The 26,151-nt window shown below is 49.2% G+C and overlaps 2 protein-coding genes across 2 annotated transcripts in view; one reads left to right on the top strand and one right to left on the bottom strand.

Moving 5' to 3' along the window:
• Positions 1-2,205, top strand: part of GRIN2C (glutamate ionotropic receptor NMDA type subunit 2C) — a 16,084-nt gene extending 13,879 nt beyond the window's left edge. The window contains exons 14-15 of the mRNA XM_019472163.1: positions 358-436; positions 1,949-2,205. Of these exons, the coding sequence (XP_019327708.1) occupies positions 358-436; positions 1,949-2,205 (336 nt within the window). The remainder of the gene's footprint in view (positions 1-357; positions 437-1,948) is intronic.
• A 3,625-nt stretch (positions 2,206-5,830) lies between these two features.
• TMEM104 (transmembrane protein 104) overlaps positions 5,831-26,151 on the bottom strand; it is a 42,169-nt gene continuing 21,848 nt past the window's right edge. The window contains exons 8-9 of the mRNA XM_019472174.1: positions 19,450-19,543; positions 5,831-6,843 (exon numbers count right to left, since the gene is read on the bottom strand). Of these exons, the coding sequence (XP_019327719.1) occupies positions 6,083-6,843; positions 19,450-19,543 (855 nt within the window). The 3' untranslated portion in view covers positions 5,831-6,082. The remainder of the gene's footprint in view (positions 6,844-19,449; positions 19,544-26,151) is intronic.

Below are 26,151 nucleotides of genomic sequence, written 5' to 3' on the forward strand. Positions count from 1 at the left end.
CCAGCGCGGAGCGGTGCTGGGGGGCTATGCAAGCTGCCCGTGGGGGCTGGCAGGCCATCCCAGGGAGATGCCAACCCTCGGCCACTCTTCCTGGCATCACCTGCCTGGCGGAACGTTCCCCAGGAAGCTGCTCTAAAGCGCTTTTTTTTTTTTTTCTTTTCTTCCTGTTAAAAAGCAGCTGTTGGGGTTGCTGGCAGCCAAGCTGCTCTAAAGCGCTTTTTTTTTTTTTTCTTTTCTTCCTGTTAAAAAGCAGCTGTTGGGGTTGCTGGCAGCCACCGAGCACCCAGGGCAGGTAACACTGAGGGGACGGTGGCAGGGGCTGCTCCGGCACATCCAGCCCTGCCCCGGGGAGGTCAGGAAGGGCCCGACCACAAGTGGCCCGGGGTTGAGACCATTGGCAATGTCTGTCTGTCAGTCCATCTGTCCGTCAATCCATCCGTCCATCTGTCTGGGGTTAAATCCAGCCAATCCCTGCCCCATCCCCCAGCCTGGCTGCCATCACACTCCAGTGCCGGCGCTTTAATTCCCGTTACTTATTTATCATCGCAATTGTCTCTTAATTGCTTTGGCAGCCCCTCTGAAGCCTCATGGTGAGGGAGGGAGGTACTGGTATATAAATAAAGGCCATAAAAAAATAACCCGGTTGAAGGCTCGGGAAGCCTTGCTGGGCTGCCCCAGGTGATGGCACCCATTTGCCCGGGACAGCTCTCAGCAGCTGGGTGCCCCGGACACCCCCGGGGGTGACAGGCTGGTCCCCAGGAGGCTCCAGTGTGCCCTGAGGAGCTTCTCCCCCACCAAAGTGTGGCTTTCTGGCCCAAGGAAGCCAGCACACACCACTGCACCTTCAGGGTCAGGGGCCAAGTCTGAGCTGGGATTGGGGCTGTGAGAACAAAAGGGAGCAGAAAAGGGGGGGAAAAGATAAATATAAAAAAATCTCCAACCCACTTTTAAAATTAATTAGTGATGTCCCCGGTGACTCAGCAGCGGCCAAATGGATTTGCTTCATGTTTTATTGAAGGGCTTTGCTGCGGGAGGCTGAGGGCAGTGAGGGACAGGGGGAATGGGGGTGCTCCCAGGGGAGGTGGCCCCACGGATGGGTGTCAGCACCCAGTGTAAGGCCAGGGCCGTCCTGGGTGCCCCATGTGGGTGCCCAGCGCCCAGGTCCCCGCCATGATGGTGGCATTTGCATATCATCTTTATATGCTAATTGGGATGGAAGAGCACCAGTTTTCTCCCATTCCTGGTGCCGGGTGCTAACCTGGGCGCTGTTGTGGGAGAGGAGCCGAATGGGGCACGGGGGGACGAGCAGCCCAGAGCGGGTGGGAGCTGCATGATGCCCCCCCCCCCCGGACCAAGGAAGGGCTGAGCTGCTCCTGCAGCATCCCCTCACCCCGGGGTGCACCAGGGACAACTCTCGCTGGGAAGCAGCAGCCTGGAAGCACCCTCTGACTGGGCTTTCCAAAGCAGGGGTTGGGTAGTCTAGTGCTTAACAGCCGCTGAGGGATGTTATTTCTTTTTGGTGAAATTGTCTAATCAATCACTTTTTAATTCAGCCAGCCCTGGCACCCGTGCCGCCCTGGGACGCCGCGGGCTGCCGTTTATGTGCTAAGAGAAATACGGCCGGCTCACTGCTAGCCACCCGCCCCCCGGATGACGGCCTCCCCCGGTGCCCACCCCCTGCCTCTGTCGGCTCCGGCATCGCCATGGCACGCATTATTTTCACTGCCCCAATCGCTCGGCATTGCGAGACCCAAACTGCTGAGGAAAGGGAAAACAAGGCAGGCCAGCACAGGTCAGCCACACGGAAGAGGTTTCCAATGGCAAGGACGTGCTGGTGCTGCTATGGGGAGATGGTGGCTCGGGTCAGGGCAGGGGGAGCTGGTTAAATCACAAACCAGAAAAGATACGGGGCCAGGAAAAATGTTGGTGCCAGTACAGGGGCAGGAGGGTGTTGCCATGCCTATGCCTGAGGATGCTCGAGGAAGCAGCACGTGCAGCCGCCTCCCGGTTCCTGCCTCCTGCCAGGGCAAAGCCGCAGCACAAAACCTTCCCCGGGGTCCCCTCCGCGCCCCTGCCCCAGCTGGGGCACACCACCTCCCTGCCCCGCTGTGCGGCCACGCATCACCTCCCCGGGCCGGGGAGAGCCCCTGGGGGCCGCAGCACCTTGGGGAGGTTGGCAGGTGCCAGCTGGGTGCCAGCTGCTGACCCAGCGGAAAGCAGCCCTTCGCCCCGGCACGAAGCCGCCTGGGCATCTCTTTGGGCTGCCGGCAGCCCCCATGGCCGAGCCCCCGTGGCCAGGTGCCCTTCCCCAAGCTGCCGACAGCTCCTGGGGTCAGGGCCCGGCTGACCAAACCCGTGCAGGGGAAAGGCCGGTGAGCACCTTCCCACAAACCTTTAAACAGCTAACCCCCCCGCCCCGAGTGACACGCTGCCCCTTGGCGATGTTCGAGCCTCGTCTAAACCTGCCTCTCAGGCTCAAGGTGAAAGGCCGGGAGCGCCTTCCCACAAACCTTTAAACAGCTAACCCCCCCCGCCCCGAGTGACACGCTGCCCCTTGGCGATGTTCGAGCCTCGTCTAAACCTGCCTCTCAGGCTCAAGGTTTGTATTTTTCCTTCCCTGGCCGTTGTTCTTCGAAGTGCTGCAAAAGACCAAATCCATCCCCGATGCCAGTTTGATCTCAGATTTACGGCCCAAGCCCCGAAATCCTCCGCTGCTTGTGAGGTCCTCTGAGAGAATCACAGCAGAAAGTGTTTATTTCCATCATAAAGCTCTGTTTTAATATTTTAACATAAATCAAGCTGCGCTTTATAGTGATAATAAATTTGTTGGCAGGAACTGCCTTTGCAGCCCAAGGCAGTGGAGCGATTCAATTTGTTTGGTTTTAAGTGTAAGGAGCCGTAATTGAGAAGGGGAAAGTACAGGCGTTTTAATTGAGTTTGCAGCTCCCACCCAGAGTTGCAGGAGGCTAATAAAGAAGAAGAGGTGAGGGTCTCCATTAGCCTCTCTGCTTGCCATTTCTCCTTGGCCTGCAGCCCCATCAGTCACGGCCGTCCCCCCCAGGAATAGCTGCTCAGTGCATGCACGAGAGGAGGAAGGGGGTGGAAAAAGAAGCCAGACTAAACCAGATGTATAATGTGCATTTTATTGTTTTTAATCCCATTTTTTGAAAACTAATTACAGTCAGGACAAGCATCACATGAGAATCTGTAATAATGAATTGTTAGTGTTGATAATGGCTGAATATAAATAGACTCATCCGTGATGGGCGAGAGGAGGGAGCGCCTGCCCCGTGCCGAGCCAGGGTCACCCAGCATCCCCCAGCCCGCGCTGGCTCTGCTGAGCTGTCCCCCTCCCGCTTTCTCCAGTAATTTTTAAGGCATTGCTATGTCGTGTTTTATATGAAAAATGTTCTCTCTGCTGTAGAGCTTCTTTCTGTTAATCACCCCGATTCCTTGGATAGATTTGTTTTGCTGCTGTGCAAGGACAGCGGGTGTCTGGAATTCATGGTTATTTATTTAAGAAAGCACTCGTGCTCCTTGGGGACCAGAGTCCTTCTCGGTAAGGTACCACGGCAAAGGCTGGGGCCAGGACACGAGCCCTCACCGTGCCACTGCATCCAAAACCTGGATCCAAGCAGCTCTTAGAGGTAAGGCCCCTTAAAAGTCACTGCCACACACCGTGCCGAGGGAAGAGAAGGCACATCTTTAAACGTAAGAGATGGCAGGAGAGAGTGTGCCAGGCTGGGCTCCCTCCCTCCTCCCACCCCAGGCAAGGCAGGTGGGAGGCTACCCTGTACAAAATAGGGGCAGGAAGGGAGGGAGACCAAGGGCAGCCCTAAGAGGGGAAGGGAGGATGAGAGGAGATAAAATAACTGAGAACAGCCCCGTTCTTTGGCTGGCAGTGAAATGTGAAGGCAAGAGATTGAAATGGGCACTTGAAGGGATGGAGGCTGAGCCAAGTGCCTTGCAAAGCACGGGCAGCCTAGGGCAGACAGTGCAGTAGGAAAGGCCTCAGCCCCCTCCATAAACCCACACCTGTGCACTTGGGCAGAGGAACAGCCCCTGCAGCCTCTCCAGCTTTCCAAAGGCTCATTTCATCAGCATTAAATGCCTCCCTCCAGCTCTGCCCAGCTCCCAGCTGCCTCGCAGGTGGCTCCCAGCTCAGCTGCCCCATGAATTTGCCCTCCAACCTACCTCTTCCTAAATGAGACACCAGCACCAGCTACCTGTAAAATAACTTGTTAATTTGGCACCGAAGATGCCACATCAGCTTCCCTGGAGCACTTGGGGACGTTTAAACTCACTAGCGAGGGCTGCCAATGCCTGTTTAGGATCAAGCTGGAGAAGAGGCAAACCGTCCCCCTGCACGCTCTCCAAGCAGCTCAGCAAGGACACAGTGGCAGTGCTCAGGCTCAAGAGGTGCAGGGTTTTGCTTTAAAAGCCATGAAGTGTTTTTATACAGCTCCAGGTACTTGCATATTCCCCCAGGAGGAGCACTTCAGGTCATACGGAAACCAGAAAGTCCTACTTGAAAACAGAGCTTGATTAAAAAGAGCTGCAGTTCAAAGCTTGCTTTAGTGAGCGGTGACACTTAATACTGCAGCAAGTGCAGAGGGCAAGAGGATCTAACATAAGTGACATGCACCTGGCTTTGAACCTGCTTTAATAAGGGGGGGTTAAAATATTTCAGGTGAAAACTTTTGAAGTTCTTCCTTTTGTTAGGAAAACCCATATGACCTTTGCCCAAGGGCCTCAGAGCACAGGACCCAGCGCTGTTTGTCACCGTGCGGTATTACAGCAACCACCAGTAGCCTCAAAAAGCAGAGGCTCACCTAGAGCACTAAGGTAACAGGCAGCCCAATTCTCAGATAAGCTGAGCAGGACCAGCCCAAAGCCCACCTTAACCCTGTGCAGAAAGAGAAGAGGGGGGGATTCAAGCCCAGTTCCAGCAGGGTTTCAGTTTTTGCTCCTCCACAGCACTTGGGAGCTCTGCTCCTGCAGGCAGCCAGGGCACTCCCGCTTCTTCCTGGCACGAGCCCCTTCCCTTGAGTTAACACCCACCTTGTTTCGAGGCTAATTACCCAGCGCAGGAGGCTGGAAACGCGTCAGTGTGCACAGCCAGAGCTCTTGCAGGCCTCACGCGTGTCAGCACTGGGTAATTAGCACCTGCCCAGCCCACACGAATCCTGACCAGTGCGAGTCCGGGTCTGGCTGGTTGTACCCCGTGCAAAGGTGAGAAGGGAGAAGGGAGAAGCCAGCTGAAGCCACTGAGCTGCATGCGGGAGCCGAGGGAAGCAAGGCTGCAGTTTCCTTTCCAGGGGCGAAGAGCTGCATCCCTGCATGCCTAGGGGCATTGCTCCGTCCGGCTGGGGCTGCCACAGCACAGGAGAACAGGATGAGAAGTGTGAATGTAAACTCCTGGGCTGGAGAAATCCAGCTCCAAAAAAAAGATCCCAGATCCCAGGCAATCCATGGTGCACAAACAAGTTAATGCCTCTAGAAAAACAAAATGTAACAGAGCACAAAATTATTTTCTTCTGAACTAGGTCTATTCCCACCCTAATTTCTTCCCCCAACTGGCACAGGAGTTTGGTTTGAAGGGGTCTCAGCAGAAAGAGACAGTTCTCCCAAACTCCTGCCGGATTCTGCACAGCACATCCCTGCCTTTGGGAGAAGGGACATTTAGCCCATCAGCGTAGTGAGCAACCAAGGCTGTCTGCTCTCCTGTCTGCTGAGACCTGCAGCACACAGAGAGCCACTGTAGGGACAGAGGAAGCGACGCTCCAACAGACCTGAAGGCAGAAATGGCTGGACACCGATTAATCGTGCAGGCTGCCAAGGGCTCAGCCCCATGGCTTTGTATAGCGGGTCTGAGAACCAGGATTGTAACAAGGCTGAGTCCACTCCATCCACACCCAAAATGGAGTGAAGAACGTCTGTGTCCAGGTCTAACTTGTGTCACCAAGCCGACGGCCTGGAAACTTCCCTTCACGCTGCCTCTCCCCCACTCCACAGTCCCAGAGGGGGAGCTGAAATGCTGAAGTCTCTGGAGCCCAGGAGGGAGCGTGCCGCTACCCCCACATCAGAGTTTTGACTCGCTCAGGACAATGTTTGCAGTCACAAACACAAAGCAAGAAAAGCCCCATATGAGCACGAACACAATCCAGAAGGTGTGCCGGAAAGGGGAGAGGTGCTTGTTGACCGTCCCGCTGCCGAAGACCAGCTGAGTGTCCTTCCGACTGCAGTATGCCAGGAAAGCCGGAATGAGATACTGGATCCCGTTCCCAGCATAGGCTCCCGTGATCCCCACCAAGGATTCCAGATCGTGGGTGCAGAAAGCCACCAGCACTGGGGGAATCAGCGTGATGGCAGGAAAGACAATCCTATCCACCACCCATGGGTAGGTCCCCCCTTCTCTGTGGAAAAGGGTCTTCCAGTTGTTGCGCAGGGTCACTGCGATGATGGGGAAGTTGGTGCTGATGGTGAAGACGGGGAAGAGGCCCAGGAAGTAACGAATGAAGGCAACGTTGATGATCTTGCAGTTGGTGAAGTTGAGCGTGTACATGTCCATGAGGGTGTCATTGCGGAAGCAGTAAATGGCAGTGAAGGACAGGAGGCTATAGAAAGCCAGGATCAGGATGTAATCGAGCAGCACGAGCTTGTTGACATGCTTCTTCTTGGAGATGGGTGTGATGAGGGATGGCAGGGAGTGCTGGCACATGAAGGAGTAGACACACACCCCAAAGAGATTGCGGATGCCCGACAGCTGGGCCATGGACGGGTGACCTTCAGCTTGGCCTTTGCTGATGCGGATGAGGGCCAGAATAATCATGAGGATGAAAGCTGGAGAGAGAGAAGGTTTCAGGTCAAGCCCAGATCTGTACTCCCCACAACCCTCCTCCCATCAGCACTGGCAATCTTGGCACCAGCTCTCTCTTCTGCTCCTTATCTCTGGAGAAGGTGGTACCTCAAAGGCAAGGTGCACAGGAATTAATCACGACTTGCTTTCAGCGCTAGCCAGCGGATAAGGGAATAGGCTCGGGACTGTCTTTGGCAGGCATCTCCTTCCAGCCTCCTTCCCGCAGGGACTCACCCTCCCACCCCCGACAGCAAACGGTTGCTCCGGGCCCTTCAGAAGTGTAACACTAACACGGCTGGCTGAGCCCATTGCCCTCAAGGGTCTCAGTCCATGGATGCTTCTGCCACACACCTTGGGCTAAATATCACCATTTAGAAATGGCTTAGAGATCTTTGAGCTTTGACCTCTAAAGGAAGAAAAGATTAAACCTGGCTGCAGTCAACCCCAGTAATATTCCCACACATTTGCAACTGGACTAATGTTTCCAAGACCTCACCTACGTGCACAGGCAGATGCATGGGAGCAGCAGCTACTACCGAGCTTTCCTGTCCCTGTGATCTGTCAAGCACGATAGAGCAAGAACTAGCCAGCCATTTCGCGGGCAGGAGGAACAGCCTGTCTGTGGTTAATCCCAGGGTGGAGAAGCCAGTCTGGAAGGGACTAAAGCAGCACTGGAAGGCTGCTATTAAAATTCATCACTTCTAGGCACAAAGTCTGCTCGTCTACCCTTCGCTTATGTCAGGGAAAAGCCTAACAACATTTTACAAAGCTTATCACAAAAAGCAATGTGCTATGGACAAAAATGAATTGAGGAGATTGGGCTAATGCCCTAATTTACTCCGCTGGTGGAAATCTGAGCCAGAAGCAGTTACTGCTAGACTGTTATTCCTAACATGGCACATAAAACCAGCAGAAAACTAATTCCGGTGTCACAGAAATCACATCAACCTGGGAAAGATGATCATCAGCTGCTGGAGTTAACAAGGAACAGAGGAAAAAAAACCTGCCTGGCAGGGCAGCAAGCAGTAAGATTTACAGTCTGGTGCTGGCAATGGATGGGCCACTGTGGCTTGCACAGAGCAGTCTCCTGCACTGGTCTGAGGCATCGGAGCAGAGCCGTGAATTATCAGGTAATGAAAAAAATAACAAAGTGCTGACACTACTACTATGGACAGTTTTGAGTGTCATAAATATAAATACAGAGGAATTAAACAGAGCAGCGCACAGTCCTGCAGCCAAGCCCATAGGAGGCTGGCCAGCGGCAGCGTGAGCCGGGCAGGCTCGGGGGGGGGGGGGGGGTGTGGCACGGACACTGGCTCTCTCTGTGCCCAGTACTGCTCTGCCTGACACAGGCGGCTGGAGATGGGAAACCCTGGCAGGGACAGGACTAGAAGGGATAGTTACAGACCAGTTAGTGAACACTGCCTCTTTTGTCCCCAGCCAGACTGGATTAACCTCAACTGAACATTGCCTCCCGCGCACCCCCAGCACTCTCTGAAACCCCGTTTCTCCTCTCACAGCAATCCTCCTTTTCTTCCCGTGGCAGACACCAGCTTCGTGCTGAGCCCTTTCCAAGCCACGCACGGCATTTCATCTCGTGCTGCCTCAGGAAACCTCTTGCTTCCAGCTGTTTCCCAGTGACAGGGCAAGTTAACAGCTCTCCACGAACACTGTACTGATGACAGCAGTTCCATTCCTTCATGGCACCACAAGGGCCAGGCCACTTTGGGAGTGCTGGGCTCCATTTACTTCCCCAAGAGCAGTCAGAGGGCTATGGAAAGCAACAGCTCATTGCTCTGGGCACATGCAGTTCCCCTCGCCTTCACTCCAGCCAGCAAGTGAGGGGCACTGTGAACACAGGTACGGTTGTTGTGTCCCCCCCATGGCTCCCAAGAGGGGAGATGCTTGCCAGCCATATCTGCTAGAGCAAGATAGCCTGGGAGAGGTGTTCCAGGTGACGTGACGTGACATTGGCTGCACTCCCCAGGCTTGCACAGGCTACAAGGAAGATAAGAAGGTGTCCAGAGCGACAAGACAAACCAGGTTAGGCAGCTCTAGAAATATGCTGAGACCACCCCTTTCACTTGGGAGAGGTGGTTGGCCTCTGTGGCCCAATTCTGAGCAGTTCCTGTATCTGGTCTAGGTGTAACTGCAGAAGTCTCGCACCTCTTCCCCTGCACGAGACAGTAAATCTCTACCTGCTCTGCTCAGCAGAGCGAAGAGTGAACTATTTCCACCCCCCAACTCACCCTTGCCATTGGCTCAAAACTCCGCTTTCTGCACCAGTGCTAACAGGACCAGTTCAGGGGAACCCCCAGGCTTGCACCCCATCCTCAGAGCATCTCTTCAGTTACAGACCCACAGGCTCTCCTCTGCCCCAGGACATGTTTTTCTGGTAGGGAGCACTGAAGGATCAGGTTTCCAGTGGATTCCCTAAATGATGGATAGAAGTCTATTGTTTGAGAAGCTAGAATTCATAACACCTTTGTTTTTCCTTAAATACTTCTTTCAGAAATTAAACCTATTAAAAGTTAAAGTTACAAGGAGTAATAATCCAATACTAAGATCTAAACTAGTACTGTTTCCAACAAGGCAAGCTGTGCTCCCCCTGCCCTAGCATTGGTGCTCTGCAGATGCATGATCCTTGAGAGAGGTGGTGCTGGGTAACTGGAAGCCTCCCCTGCACAATTCCAGCCCCAGAGAAGACAACAGCAGCCCTGCCCCAACGGTTGTGTTTTCTCTCACTCGCTGCAGCAGAAGAGGCTCTCACTCCTGGAACCAGAGAGCTAAAACATTTGCATGCTTGATTTATCTGCCTGTCCCTGGGAGGAGGCAAGCCCAAAAATGAAACTCTGAAACCTAGTTATGCTGGATGATAAATCAAGATGAAAAGAAGATGACAGACTGACTGACAGGCAGCTTTGAGCAGACAAGAGGCAGCTCGGGATCCTGCAGGTACACACGAAGCTCCTGTTCGCATCCTCCTCTACCTGGGACAGCAGGCTGAAAGCAGAGTCCCACCACACTATTTCAAGTCACCTACAGTTGCCACATCAACTGTCCAACAGTGTTCCTTCACCACGAGGACCCTGGCAAAGTCAGACCTGGGTTCATAAAAAAAAGCCTTGGTCTGTTCCTCTACAAGCAGGACAGAGGATATAAAGCAACATGGCTCCAGGGATGAAACGCCTTCAGACACCATGACCCAGAGCCACAAAGCGAGGTGGACAGCGATACTACCATGGAGTGTTAGTAGGTTACATGAAAACTTTGTTTTAAACCTTGTTTTATAAGTGCTTAAAAAGCAATCGAGGGTTTTGCTTGTCCTGATTTTTCAACAGTGTCAGACCCACTCCAAACGCACACACCACAGAGAGGCTTTGCAGGCAACAAGGCATGGAGGACACTTCTACTTGGCTCATCTTCATCTCCTAGATGTTAGAGCATCCTTTTTACTGTTTGGGGGGGGGGGGGGGGGGGGGGGGGGGTGTATGCCAAAAAGAAAGAGCTGTGATGAATCTCATCACCGCTGCCCAGTTGCCTCCCCTGCAGACCCCTCATCCCACTCTTTGAGGAGCAAACACTGGCCCTTCTCAGACAAAGCAGACCTTGCAGACAGCTACTGCTGCCTGTCCTGCTCGACTCAGGAGATGTTGATTCAGAGACAGGGCAGCTCTGCTATGGTTCTTGCAGGTGGAAGAAGGATGAATATGAATTAGCACAGATCCAGCTAAGATCACTTCAGGAAAATATGGGAGTCTGGGGATATTAAAAAATACATTTTTGTGAGCTTTGATAGAAGCATAACAGAGCTGCAGAGAAGCAGTGAAGGTAATTTAGCCATTCTAAGTTTAAGGATTGTTTTGCAGAGTCAGAGCAAACACCTTTGTAAATGAAAAATGCTGTCTTGTACATGAGCTTCATTTCTCTGCAGAAAGGCTGTTGCAGGGGAAAAAAAAAAAAAAAAAGTCCAAGGCTGAAACACTTTTTCCCCCATCATGATAGGTTCCTGGAAGAAGAACTGATGCTCAGAATGAGTTTCTGGCTTAACCCTGCCTTGCATCCCTGGCAAGACACTATGCTTTTGAGATGTTTCACCTGGTGCCCCACATCTGTCTCTCTATTGGCATGTGGAAAATAATGGAGAAGATCCTGAACTGAGCCACACTGGGCAACAGGGAGGAGAGAGATGCTCTGTCATGTAATTCAGAAAGAGGTGGCTTGGCGAGGGGGAAGCGAGCTCAGAAGTGAGGGTTTGCAGAACCGTGACGTTGGATGACCTCTGTGATCCCAGGAAGGAGGGCCAGAGACAGATATTGCCTTCCAGGTTCAACGGTGAACTTTGACCTTCAAAGCATTGGTCCCAGTTAAAACAAGGATGGTTTTACTAGCTCTAGAAAGCACGGGGGCAGACAGCCACAAACCAGGGATAAGTAAAAGATTCACTGGGGAAAAAGCCCCATAAAACAGAACAAAGGTTACATGACAACCACCTGTATGTTAAGAGTCAGAAAGGTAAAGACAGAGGAAGAACCATCTTGCACACCCCTTCACCACAGCGCGAGCCACACCTTCTCCAACTCTGTCCCTACTCTCATTCCTCCTTCCATGAGGAAAGCCTGGCGAGAACATCACCGTACCTGCCTGCCATCCCTTCCAGGGATCCGGAGAAGCAGTGGCGTGCAGCCACACCACCGTCAGCGGAGCAGCCCGTGCCTGGCTGCTCCCCTACCCCCACCCATTTGTTGAAGCAGGCGCTGCGTTGCGCTGCTGATACGTTTTGTGGCAGGGCCATCCGTCACCGCCGGCTGACGATGTGACAGAGCTTTCTTGTCGAAGCGGAGAATCAATATGCCAGGAAATAATGATAATGAATCACCCTTTCACAATGCATGCCACTTGCTTCCCTTTTCATACATTAGGTGGCATGATGGATTCCAAGAGGAGGACGTTTTCATGAGCTTCCTGAGCTTATTCTCTTTGGAAGGAGGAAGATCTCTCCCCACCTTAACCTTGGTTGTGATCCTCCATCAAGCCAAAACACAGCAGCCCACTCAAACAGAGGAACAGATCTCATTCAGTTTAACGTTAGGCAGCTTTCAGGAGAGAGGGCATAAAAGCAAGAGCATCTCCTCTGTACATACTGAACAGTACAGCATCATGTTAAGACAGTCCTACCTTCTGCATCCCTAGCCAACACTTGTGTTGTTTACTTCACTACTGATGTCTTTCTAGGATGCTGGTGCCCCCCCTCAGAGCCAGCTGCCTTCCATCAGTGTTTTGGGCAAGTTTAAGAGCCCACTGCAACTCTGGAACTGCCAGGCATTACAGATGCTGCAGCACTTGAAGTATTAAAGCACAGCTGGAGTTCACCATGCTGGCAGAACAAAGTATCTGAAATTAAGACATTGATTCTTAAATTTAAAACTCATTTATCCAGTTTCTCCTGCAGAAGCTATATCCTGTCACTTGTGCATGACCTCCAGCTCCCTGTAAACTCCAGAGCAGCAACTGATAAATTTCTCCAACCTTCAGAGGAGGTTTCTATATGAAATGACAGTAAAGAGGTAACATGAAAACCAGGTTTGCTCCATCAGATGTGGGAGCTGGAGTAGTTAAGGATCAGATTTGGCAATGACAGAGCCTAAAACACTGTCTCTAGGAAGATGAAGAATTTATGAGTGCAGAAGCTGTGGGGAAGCAAGATGGATATGTTCATATGGATATGAATTCTCTCTCCAGCAATTCTCTGGAGAGAGATGTCAGAAGGAGGAGAGGAGGGAAATTACTTCCCAGGAGAAAGGTATGAGCAAAAATTGTGGAACATCAGTGTGGCTCCTTCCTCTAATGGAGAGCAGGGACTTACAGGGACAGTGTTACCCTCCCTGCCCCAAAGCCTAAGGCAGGGTCTACATGGCAGGGGACTGTTGCTCTTACAGCAGGGGAAGCGTAGCCACACGTTGGGCACATTAGGATCACAGAAGTGTGATGCAGCTTACCAGGAAGGCAAGAAAAAGCCTCTTGGGCACCTCCACTCCCCTGCCATCTCACCCACTCTGCCAGGTTTGGCTAGCTCCTGCTGCAACTGTCTCAGACACTACTGCTGCCCTGGCCTCAGGCCAGGCAGAGCCCGTTTCATTCACAAAGGGAAACTTTATTAGAAAGTACCACCAGAACTTTTTGGTTGTCAAAAGCAGTTCAGCAGGGCTTCTCTGCTGTAAAGGCATAATTTCCCTGCTTTTTTTCATCATCTTGGGCAGGGTTTGCTACACGATAACCAAGATTTACAAGCAGCCTCCCCTACCGTGGTAACAACAATTGCTGTGAAACCGGTGGAGCTGCCCCCTCTCAGCCCACATCAGCTGGTGTCCACAGACATCTGCACACCAGTAATGGTTCACAGGGAGAAAAATGGCTCTGCACTCTGGTGTTTATCACGGATGCTTTATCTCAACATATGGGAAGGAAAGAGCAGCCAGCAAGGCTTGTTTGCTTCTGGTGGAAAATTACCCACATAGTTTATTGTCCTCTCTTCTCTGGTCACCTTTGGCAGAAGCACCATAAAGCCTCTGCAACCGGGACTCGGCTCTGAGCTCTGCTGCTGACTTGGTCTATTAGCTTTGACAGTCACTCCTCTCTCCATGTGAGAATTTACTCTTCTGTGAGAAGGGGAATAACACACACTTTGGTGTCACCATGAGCCTGAGCTAGGGCTGTGCATGCTTTGGAAAGCACTGGGTGCAGAGCACCCATGTCCCACGAAATCCAGGTGCTCTGCAGCCTTAGCCACACCTTCCCCATCCTGCTTTGGGCCCCACCCAGCAAAGTTTTTATCATCTTGTTCCAACAACACACACTCTGAACAGAGAGCAGCTTTGCATGCCACATACTCACTCTGAAAGCCTGTGTGGGCACCATCATCTGGACCCTTTTGCAGGTCTGAATGTGTCCTTACATTTTCAGCTCCCCTTCTCCAACTCTCAGATCCATCAGTTTGTCTCCTGCTGCCTGGATAGAGTGCTCTTTTCAGGAACGTCAACTCCTCAGGCAGGATCTCAGAGGTCCCATCCAGCACCTCACGTCACTCTCCATCTGCATCTGAAGCTAACAAGGCTCTTTCACTCACACAGGCACTGCTTCACCCCACTGCCTCCCACAAACAGCACTGAAATGAGCTTCTCCGCTGAGAAGTCTGAAAGTAGGCATGACGGAAGCACAGCCTTTTAACTACCTCTTCATAAATATATTCACTTCTCTTAGTGAATTATTTACCCTGGGCTCCGGCAGCAGCTTTCTCTGCTCCAAAAGGGATGCAAGAACGTGAAGTAACTTTATTGAAGAAGCCCATCAAGAATGAACATGCAACAGTGTCCTGATTTACAGTCCAATTCCCTCTTCCTTGCCGTTCCCGTATGCCCTGCTCTGTGAAAGGAAAGGGGCAGAGATTGAACTGGTCCCTCCTTAAGCTGTTTGCAGAAAGCTCCATTTTTGATGCAGAAAAGAGGCCACCTTGAGGACTGTGGACACTGGCAGAATAACCTCTCTGCAGGAGACTGGAAACACAGGACTTCAAATAACTGTCACCCCCTCCTATATCAGCCTCCGCTATAATTCTCAGTCTCTGCAGCTGAAAGGACGTAGCAGAGTGACTCCGGGTTTCTGCACTGAATCAACTCCAGCATGGCTGGTTAAGCCTGCTAAGGATGGCAGCGACAGTTACTACAGCAGCTGAAACCTGATCACAAAGTGAGATGGTCCGAGACCAGTTCTCTGCAGAGAAGTGCTGAGGAGTCCTGTAAAGAGCAGGATTCTGGTGGAAGAAGCAGAAGTATCAGAGAAGTGAACAGATAAGGAAAGTCAGCCTCACCAGCGTGCTTTGGAGAGCCCTTTCATAGTTTCTTGCCTAGAAGCCTTCCACCAAGTACCCTGGAAGGGGTCAGGATCCGGGGACAGGACAGGAGGGAATGGGGGAGAGAAGAGGGGAAAAAAAAAAAAAAAAAAAAAAAAAGAAAAAAGAATATAACACATTTCCTGGCTATTCTTGTCCTTCCCCCCCTCATCTTACTGGCCAGGGGAAAGAGCTAGGGGAGAGACACTGTTTCGGGGCATATAATTGCAAGGTCATAGTTTGGGCAGGGTTGGGAGTGATCTGTCTCAAGGGCTGCAGTTACTTGGATGGATGTGGTATGATCTGACTGTGCTACAGGGAGAGAGAACTGAGCCTGCAGCAACCAAACCTAGAAGTTTATTCCTCTGTAAAATGTCTCTTTATTAAAATACAATACTTTCTAATAACTACAATACAGCATCAAGAGCAGCACATAGAGCAAGTGTTCCACGTGGGAGCTGTCTGGGAACATTTGCCAGAGACTCTTCAATAGCAGTAGCGATAATCATGCTATCAATGTCTTTAAAGCCAACAGTCCTCACCTATAGAGCTGGGCATCTCAGGCTGTAACAGGCTGCAATTAACTGGGTTAGCTGCTTAATACACAATAGCCCGATGTTTGCTGCTGAGCTCCAACAAGCCCTTTCCTTTTGTTATCTTTCCTAATCCGTACCCTTTCCCATGATGCTGCTAGACAGTTATTATCCAATAATAAAGAAGTAGGGCTGTGCCCCAGTGAGCTGTGTCCCCTCTGCTTTGAGAGGTGCATCAGACTTGCCTGGCTCAGTCCCTTTTGCTGTGCCGTGCCCTCCAGCAGCTCACCCCTAACACCACCCACTTGATGAGGACTGAAGAAAGGAGGGGGGAAAAAAAAAACGAGCTAGATGATTCAAGTCTCTTTAGGGAGCAATCCATCACCACCACAGATTTAAACCCTCCAGGAAAAAAGAGCCTGAAGTCCAAACAGCAGAATTGAAAATACCAACAGCTCTAATTTATTGATGGGTTAGTTGGTTTAGTCTTCTGCAGGAGACTCCCTGTTCCAAGAACCCTGTAAGAGACCTGGAAGCAGGCTCCAAAACTGGTAAAGGACTTGGGCTAGTAACAGCTCCACACTTGCAAGGCTGAGGTGGAAGGGAGCTGAAAGGAAGGAAGGAGTTACAGTTTGGGGAAGGAACCCTTCCTACCCCAAGGGGACGATTCGTACTTACCTGGTCAACCAGGCTGGGCCCTGTCTCTGCTCTTAGTATCCTTGCTCAAGAGCTGGGTGAGCCAGCAAGGTTTTATCCCTAACTCAAATCAAGGCTTCACCTTAAACACCATTACCAGGATTTAGAACAAGTGATTTTTCCCAACTAGCCCTTTCTCCAGGGAAGCACAGATGACAGTCTCCCTGTCGCACCCCTTAGGGTGCCTGTGTTCAGTCTCCCAGGGCAGTTTGGGCACGAGTAGCAGAGGGCTGACAAAGCGGCCTGAGGAGCTTTTACAGTTGGGAAAGGGATGAGAGCTTGTGTAGGCAAACCCTTACACACCCGCCAGCTCCCTGAGAACAGAGATCTCTAAGCACAGATAAGGCCAGCAGTTCAAGCACCGACTGCTGCACTGAATTTAACCGCTGGCACTCACCCACACGAGGTGGCAGTCAGTTTTGCAGCCAAGTATGTAAGCTGTTACTCTTCAGAAGACTGCCAACAGCTCGACGGCTCTGGAAGCCCTCTCTCTGCCATCAGCCACACTCCACCTGGAGACACAGATCCACCCTCTGTGCTCCTATCAGTCCTGACAGGGAAACGCCTCGCCACGCCAGCCTTGTTTCCAGATGAGCTCTCCATGTTCGGCAGGCCCAAACAATGAGAGCCCATCTGTCTGGGCTCTCTAGCAGTACAGCACTTGGGCTTGCAAGCTCCTCCTTCAACTTTCTCCCTTTAGAGACTTCAGAGGTGCCTGTCCTGGCTAGTCCCTTACCCTGGGAGGAAAAACACAGCCAGATGAATGGCTCACCCCTGCCACATCTCCATGTTCTTTGAACTGGCCCATTTTCAATTTCCAGTTCAGGTCCCAGTGTTTAAAACTGCATTTTTCAGAGACAGAATGAAATTTTTCTTGTCCATGAGACTGTTGTAGGCTTTGTTAGCTGATGTGCTGCTTGCAATGAGCACAAGGCTCTGGAAAGAGGCTGGTGACATTTGATTATCACTTAGAACAGGAGAAAGAGGGAAAGCAACTTTCAAAGGCAAGGCTGACACTGTTACAAACACCAGCCGAAATGACCTTCACACATAGCTAGCTCTCCCTGCTGCTGAGAACCATCCTCTCAGCCACTGTCATCCGAATTGCCAGTACACCTGGGGCAGTGCAGCCTTACATCAGCCACTGCTGCTCCAAAATCCAGGGGCTTTTCACCAGGCTGGGGAAAAGGCTGTACGGTGGGTCCTGCAGTACACGCATTGCAAATCAAATAGGCTTGATTTTTTTCAAATCACAATGCAGAGCATGGGTCAGTTTCCCATCCACACCAGGCCAGCAGGCACAGGTAAGCTGAATAAGCCACTGTCCGTGTGGGAAGTTTTTACCCAGCAAAACAAAGAGGTAGGCTGGCAGCTCCAGTGTTCAGCTCTGCTGCTCAGAGTGCTTGGCAGAAGGGGAACCACCTTCAGCACCACGCGGCTAAAACCAACTAAAGGAAGACGAAGAAAAGTCACAGATTATAGCAGGACAGGAGTCCACATCTGTCCATTGGCTTTCAGGCAGGACAAGTTCAGGAGACCACAAGACACCAGCCAAGACCATTCTTTAGGATCTAAGCTCCCTAAGCACCAACAAAAGACCAACCCATGTTTAACTCACAGCCCTGCTTTTGGAGGAGGGGACAGCAATGATGTGAGGACATGGGAGAAGCCAGCTTGATAAATCTAAACAGTACGGGATCCATCCTTATCCTGGAATCTGCAGCAAGAGCTTCTCTCTGTTCCCTACATCCCATGGCTGTTTGATATATCGTCTTTCCTAATAGATCTATCCCTCATTGTACACATACAGAATCCGTTGCTCTAAGTAGCCACTGAGGTGCTGTCAGGGTCATTAAATATCATTATCTAGGGCAGCTGTTCCCCAGCGTGCTGACACAGGAATCAATCAGGCTAAAGCATGAGTTTCCCCTACACTTCTCCAAGCACTGCCTTTGTCCCTCTCCATCAAGTGATGAAAAAGAGAAGCAGTTCTGCCTTTATGCCAAGGTTTAGCAATCCTCATACTAGAAGGAGCTGGCTAAAGGGAAACCAATGGCAGATCAGGCAGGTGTCAGGTTGTCACAAAGACAGGATGAGGTCTGACTGATGTCTTTACCAGGAAAGAGGAGGCAGGGTGATTGGAAACAGGCCAGTGAGCTGAGCAGAAATTACTCTTTAAAAAAAAGAACAAACCAACCCAAAAAACCCAACTTCCTTTAATACCCCTTAATGAGATAACCTCTTTCTCTGAAGAACATGGGAGCTTTCAAACCTTTCATGTGCTCAGACAGCAAAAGGGAAAAACAGACATTCAGGATTTTCACATCATCCGAGGTCAAGATTCGTTAACTCAAGCTGTTCAGCATCTGAGACTTGAGGGCTTAAAATCCAACTTCATTTTCCTGGGTGAGAACTGCTTAACCTCATCTCAGATGTTCTCTAGAACAGAGGATCTCTATTCCTCCGCAGTGGCTGCCAGCCACTTCCGAACAGGATCACAGGCCTTTGAACTCACAGAAAAGGGACGATAGCCAACCGAAGTAAGGTCAAGCATGTGTGTGCAGTGGGAAATAGTCTGAGAATCAGCTTTTCTTCCTATTCCAGGTCAGTGATAGGTATAAACAGAGCTAATTCTGTGCTTGAATGATCTGGACCCATGAGCCAGGAGACTGTTAGCCTGCAGAAATGCTGCTGGTGCTCTAAGACCCTCTCTGTTAGCCCTGAATATCAGTTACTCTGTCTAGGTTACATAAAACAAGACAAACCTCAACATAGGTCTCCATAACACCCCCCCCAGCCTTTAAGGGCATGTACACATACAAGCCAGATGTGAGGCAGCTGCATCTTTGGATGACAAAGACACTAAAAAAAAATAGTGATGTCTTATTTCCCGTAAGGGAATTATCTGTCTTCCCAGAAGTTCTTGGCAGTAAGATTTTGGAGAGAACTCACGACAGCGGGGCTTCCCAAGGACAACACACATTGGTTTAGGGGTTTTCAATGCAGCACATCCTATGCTAAAGCAAGACCCAGGAGAAAAAAAATGCAAACAGATGATAAAACTAAGGGCGTAAAGTCTGACAGAAGTGCCTTTTGTTCTCAGATCAAAACAAAGATTGTTCAAAGTCTGTTGTACACATGCTGAGAGAATGAGAAACTTACTGCTGAACAGCAACTGGTGGGTATCATAGTTAGCCCCCACACAGCAGACTCTTCCAAATCCCTTCTGCCTCTCACACAAACCAGGTTAAAACTTCATCTACCAGCTCATGTCTGATTGAGAACAATCTGTTTTGTTTTAATTAGAAATTTCATCCTAGAACAAAAATCCTTTTCCTCAGAGATTTCAGGCCTGGACAATCCTCCTCAAAGAGGTTGTTTTGACAAGCACTTGCTTCTGAACAAGAATATCTTGCAAAAAAAAAAAAAAAGCATCAGTAGCATGACTCAGGTTCCATCTGGCCAAGACTCACCTATCCATCTCATGAGGGATGTCATGATTTGAAGATACTTGGTCTTCTGCACATTGAAGAAGGTGAAAGGACCCAGGAGGAGAGTGAATGCTGCCTGGAAGGACAACAAAAACACCCATTAGGTTAGAAACCAGAAATTCTGCTAGTATGACAAATTTATCAGTAAACCAAAGCTTGCCTTTAAAGTTCACCTCCAGACACGTCTGTTTGTCATGGAGCTTTCTTTGTTGCTTAATTTTACAGCTAGGTTGGCTGAGACACAGAGGGTCAAGCAAGCTGCTTTGTATCAGAGAACATGCCTCGGGCAGAAGTAGAGCACAGGATCCTCTTGGCTCTTAGCCACTTGCTATCACGGCTACAGCATGCCTTTACTGACACATTTCAGTAAAAGCTCTCAGTGCAGCCTTATGGAACATTAAATATTAAACTGTGGCCTCTTTGTCCGGGTACATGCTCAGTTTAGGTCTGGATAGCAATAGTCATGACCAGTCTGCTCTCATTAACATTGATGGGTTAGCTTTGGGGTGTCCCCTCCTGCTCCAGCAATGGAGCCAGGTCTGCCCAGAACATTTTTTTCCCATGCTTTAAGCTGCTTGTTTTACAGTGGGAAGCTTATAGTGTAACAGTTAAGCTGTTGACTTGGAAGCTGAAAACCTGTGCAAAGTGAGGGGAAAAAAAAAATAAAGCAAAGAGATACTCGTAAGAATGAGCTTCATTCAGTGTGGAAATTAAAGACACTGTCAATGAGGAGAGACTTTTCTTCACTGCCCTCTTAGTTGTATATTGAGAGACACTGAGTGGCACTCAGAGCCCTGCCTAGTCCAGAGAAAAGGAAAGGCTTTACTGCAGGAAGACGACAGACCTTGACCGAGGTCTGAACATGAACTGAGAGAAGCTACTTGTGACGGGGAGACAAAATGGGTGTTACAGAAGACAGCCCTGCCCATGACCCATGGGATGGCACGGGCTAGCGACATACCAACAGGTCCAAAAGCTGTAAGCAAGCAGTATCTAGAAAGCCACAGCATACACGGTGCAGATTTGTTGAGCATCCCAAAGGGATTTTTAAAGACAAATACTCAACATTAATATTTACACATTGCTCTTTTCCATGACTTCTTAAAGCAGTTCTCAAAAAAGGTGTCACCAGAAGGGAAGAACTGGGACTCAAAAGGGCAGGCTGCAGAGCCTTGAGGTCTCTGTCGACCCCAACAGAGTCAGTGACAGAAATTAATCTGAGCTATTTTAAGATCAGTACAACCCCAAGAAACCTCTGAGATGGTTTCAGAATATCTGCAAGGCAAATTGGAAATGCCTCGCATCACAAGTATTCTCAGACAACCAAAGTAAACCCAGAAGGGGACCAGAGGAGAGAACCCTTGGTTTCACACATCGCTCGATCAAGAGGTATTCTGACCTGAGGCCATCATTTACACCAAGTCTTGTTTTTTCCTGCTTAAAAAAAAAAAGAAAAGGGGGACAGAAAGCATGCACGGAATTCAGATTTGTGAAGCGTGAAGCGATCCTTGGAGGAAACGCTGAAATCACACAGAATGCAACACCACACGCATAACTGGCAAGACTAAGAGCAAAACCAGCCTTAGTTAAGACACTTTCAGTTTTAACACTGAAGCAAACCAGCCAGTTACAAGTCTTTTTAAATCTTCTCCCTCTTGTTCCTTTCTTGTTCCTTTTCAAGCAGAAAGCATGCACGGAATTCAGATTTGTGAAGCAATTGAGGATCCTTGGAGGAAACGCTGAAATCACACAGAATGCAACACCACACGCATAACTGGCAAGACTAAGAGCAAAACCAGCCTTAGTTAAGACACTTTCAGTTTTAACACTGAAGCAAACCAGCCAGTTACAAGTCTTTTTAAATCTTCTCCCTCTTGTTCCTTTCTTGTTCCTTTTCAAGCTTAACTCCACTCTTCTTCCACTCGCTACAGACTGCCACTCCATCCTAGGATAGTGCACAAACCCCAAAGGACTAAATAAACTTCAGACTAAAAAGATGTAGGTCAAGGACCCAGACCGAACCAAGTAGACACTGACTCTCTTACTGGAAATTATACTCAAGTTTGTGACTAACATCTTTCAACCTCCCCTCCCAACACACACACTGCTCAACACAGCCTCCCTTCAAATCTTGTTAATAGCTCATGCGCCAGAAAGAGCTGAAACAAAGAGAGAGGGACAAAGGATGGTGATAAATAAGGAACAGGTGTCTTCTGCAAATTAGAATGCACCAGAACCAATTGGCAAAACAGCATCTCAAACCACAGCAAGGATTGACACAAGATCACTGAGCACCAAAGCAGCTGGGTCTGAAACCTAGATTTGTCTTAAGCACCGAGGAAAGAGCTGTGTTAAGGTGGATTTGGAGCTCAGTTGCTGAAAAGCATCAAAAGCATCATTAGGTGCTGGAAGAACCTGGGTCTCCTATGTGCTCCCCCACAACTGCTAATGAAGCATAAGGAATTCCTCTGGATGTTGCACTCCACTTTCTGCAGTTATTCTCCGGTGCTTGAGGCATTTTAAACAACTAAATCCATTGAGCAACTCTTTCAACTCTCCCCCTCCTCTATGGCCTTTAGTGCTCAACTCACGGGGAAGAGATACAAGTCATTGTGCCTGAATGGTCGGATTCCCCTCCCATCCTTTAAGATGATCAGTGTCTTCTGTTCTTAACAAGATCCTGGAGCTGATCCAAAGGAACCAAGTGAGAGATTAATTCAAATGCAATAGAAATCTATTACCTTTTCCACTTGACGCCCATTAGCGAACCAAGATGGATATCCACAGATCAATACAAACGATGCTAAGGCCTGGAATGAGATGAGGTTGCCCTGCTTTGCAGAGATTTGTGCCAACCACTTTTAGGAAGGGAAGCCACAGCGCACGCTGGACTGCTTGAGAAGAGAAAGGCAGGGCAGAAGAAGACATTAAACTGCCAGATTAACATCACTTCAAAGTGAAATTGTGTACAGCTCCACAGGATTCGGCACAGGTCAGGAAAGAGGGATCAGTTCCTCACCAATAACCAGGACATGAGGAACAAGGACTCAGTCCCTGGATTAGAGCTAATCTCATCATCAACCCTCAGAAGAGGCCCAAGGCCAGGAAGCCTATTTAAGAACACATCCCCAAAAGGTTGAGAAGAGACTATGTTGCTTAGAAGGAGGATGTCTACTTTCTCTACCTCACTGTGCCAGACACCTAAATGCTCTTCCGACCCATTAAGTTAATTAGTTTCATAACCTCTCCCTGAGGAAAAAGTAAGCCCGAATAAGCACCTCAGACATATACCCAAACTTTCCACCTGATGTTCTCCAAGCTCAGGTCTCCCCCAGAGGGATATAATTTACAAAGTGCTTCATTGCACGTGCTATTCAAACAATCCAAAACCTACATAGAAAACTGCACCAGTCAGCCCTGCCAGAAATCAAATATGCAGAGCTCTGACACATCAAAAAGCTCTCCCAAGTTTTCCAGTTCACCTCTTGAGCTAGCTGAGATGATTTCTAGGAGTTTATAATTCTCTTCCTAAGCTTCAGCAAATTAACCCAAGGCAGAACGGGCATAGTCTACTTTGATTAAAGATTTTTCTACTAGTGAAAATATTTCCTATTAGAAACAAGCAGGCGTACGTGGCTGATTCATTGTTAAACTTAAGCAAGTTAAGGAAATCCTCCCTCTGGCCAAGAAGGAGCATCAGATCTATCAAATGCTGTTTATATTCACAGGATGGCAGAGAGAAACCTTTACTGTGTTTTTGCACAGACTGGCTGTTAAGCATGGTTCCCTAATTTCTCTCCAAGCTCCTCCATTAAACAGGAAAGGCTAGACAGGTCACCAGGCTTGCTGTGGAGGGTACGTGGAACCCACACACAGCAAGTAAGTGCAACAGATGCAAAATTCTTTACTTTTCCTTCTTTTCTCATGCTCAAAAACAACATGAAGATCCAGCACATTAGTGACCAAGAAAACAGTGTTTTTCTTGCTTTTACCGACATTTCCAGTCAGAAAGTTAGAAGCCAGTGAGCGTAGAGGGAAGAACAGCAGCTTGTCACTCTGAATCACACTCTGCCCTGCAGGCTAGTAGGAGCCATGAGCAGCACATCAGCTCGCTCAACCCCCGGGAGGGTCTTCGAATCCATTCCTCCCACCAAGCCAAGACACAATAGTACTGGCACCAAGGTTTGGGAGCTTCTCTTAGCCGGCTACTCAGCTGACACCACTTTCCCAGCCTCTGCACCTGTCAGCTCTTAGCATTTCAAAGTGAAAAGCAAGCAGGTCAACTCAAGTCTTCTTGCCACAGGGGAAACTAGCTGGGGCTTACCGTTGCCTGGAATATATTTTTATATGTATTTAATAAAATATACTTTTAGAAATATATAAAGCTCTTATGTTAAAAGTTGGTTACATAACCTTGTTTATTGGCTTATCTTTAAAAAGCAAAAGTAAGATCAAGCGTTAATAGGACATCTGGCTGGTTTTATCAGCTTAGTTTCAGCCAAGAGGACCATCAAGAGAGCTCTCAACCACTAAGTGATGGCCAGCTAAGAGTGTTTCAGACCATACAAACATGCTTTAAGCCAGTCAGAGGGCTGTATTGACTAAACAGGTTCTTTATTGACCTGAAGGGTCCCATATATCACCCTGAATCAGTACAGTTCAATAGCTTTCATCTGCTTCCCAGCATACGGCTTTTACAGAAAAAGCCAATACGGCTCAGGAAGCACAATTAGCACCCCAAACGTAGCTGATTCATGTTTTAGATGCAGTAGTTACAGCATTACGGCTAGTACCTGCATACATTCGCAAGAGGGCCATCTGAAAACCAGCTTCATTCATAACTGTCATCAGAACTTACTTGTTTCCATGCTCCACAAACTCATCTGTAAGAATTGCATCTCTTTGGTGCTTGCTGAGTAGTGAATTAAAACCAGTAGCTACTGTTTCTTGTTGATTCAGAACCTGGAAACTTGCAGACAGTTGAGTAGAAGCAAGGTATTTACCTGAGCAAAGTGAGACTATGACGATTAACCTTGTTAAATGCAGCAAATACTCCAGAAGCAGAGCAAAAAAAAAAGAGTTTGAGAGGTTTTGGATAAATGCATTTGTGTGGCACAGGGCTATCATACCAATGCAAAGTTAGTAAGTCTCAGATACCAGGCCAAGGATCCCTCAGTTTTAATATGAAGATGGTAAAGAGATGTTGCAGTGCTCTCTCCTTAAATATCTCCCTTTGGGCTGAGGCCCCAACCACCCTTTTCTTTCCTTTTCTTCTCTTCCTCCTCCCAGCCTTCCTCACCCTCATTCAGAACCAGAACTCACCCCAAACCAAATCCTTCCTTGGAGGCTCTTGCCTCCCCTTGATAGAAGAAGTGCCAACATCTCACACAAACTTCATTTCAGGATAGTACCAACTCTACCTCTGCAGATATTGATGCTTAGGTTTCACAACTGTTGAGCAACAGTACGTCTTCCCCCAAAGATAGAGTACAGCAAATAACCCTAACTCTAATGGGGAGCAAGCTGACAAAACAAAATGGATCACTCTCCTTGGTAGCCTTTGCCACCTTGGCTGGAAAGCTGAGAGTTGAGTGCTTTATACAGGACTATGGGTACACAGCATTCCCACTGCAAAGCAAGATAACCATAGGAAGATGCAAGCTCTCTTGAACGAGCACTTCCCAGAGGAAGCTTTGTTTGATTCAGTGCTCAGACACAAGGAAAGTCTCCTTGAGCACGGTAGGAAAAAGCAGACATTTCATATATGCTGTCAGGAGTGGCAATTCTGACACCCATTCTGCTTCTGCAAGACATCCCTGAGCTCAGAGTTATTTCACAACCTAGATGAGCACTAGAAGGGACAGACAAAACAATATAACAAAACCAGACTGTGCAAGTATGGAGATCGAACAAGATGTTAGGAGAGCCAGGGACTGGCTGATCTGTTCCCACCTCAGGTACTCTCCTCTAGAGTGTGTCTAAAGAGACACCTAGGAAAAAAAACCCAAAACTAAAACTTGATTTACCAGCACTGACACAGGTCAGAGATTTTATCCCTGGTTGGAAGCTTGAACCAGACCTATCGTCTTCAGTAGAGTAGTTTCTTATGAATTGGTGTTCCTATTCACATCCTCAGGGAATTTTTAGGGCTGACTTTGGAGAGAAATATTAAATGCAAGGTGCTTGCCCCACTCCCGTTTGGGACTCCTAGTTAAAGAAAGCAGAGCTTTGTAATATTTCAGAGCTACTTGCAGCTACACCAACACCCACCCGCAGCCTCTGGCAGCTCCTCTGCATCCACTTCAAGTTGTGACAACCACTATGCTACCCAACGGCAGGCTCCAGTTGCTCATGCCAGGGCTTCAGTGCTTTTCAGCTAAAACACATCAAAGGAAAAGGGTCTCGAGGGCAACATGGTGCCCCCTCTGCCATCTCTCCTCCTCTTCACTAGGGTGACAAGGCCATGTTTCTCTCCTGCATGAGCTCATATCTCAAGCTAGAGAGACAGATGGCACATCAGTGAGGGCGGCGATCCAAGCTTTCGTTGGTAAAGCTTTACCCTTGCAGTGGACAGTACAAATATAAATACACGAAAGGAGTCTGATGGTTCAGGAAGGAGCTTTTTAGAGAGCTGGGAAAAAAAAAAAAGGCGCTCAAGATCCACAGCCTCCCAAGGCGGGAGGC

This window comes from Aptenodytes forsteri, unplaced genomic scaffold (genome assembly GCF_000699145.1).
Source record: "Aptenodytes forsteri isolate BGI_AS27 unplaced genomic scaffold, ASM69914v1 Scaffold563, whole genome shotgun sequence".
Classification (NCBI taxonomy): domain Eukaryota; kingdom Metazoa; phylum Chordata; class Aves; order Sphenisciformes; family Spheniscidae; genus Aptenodytes; species Aptenodytes forsteri.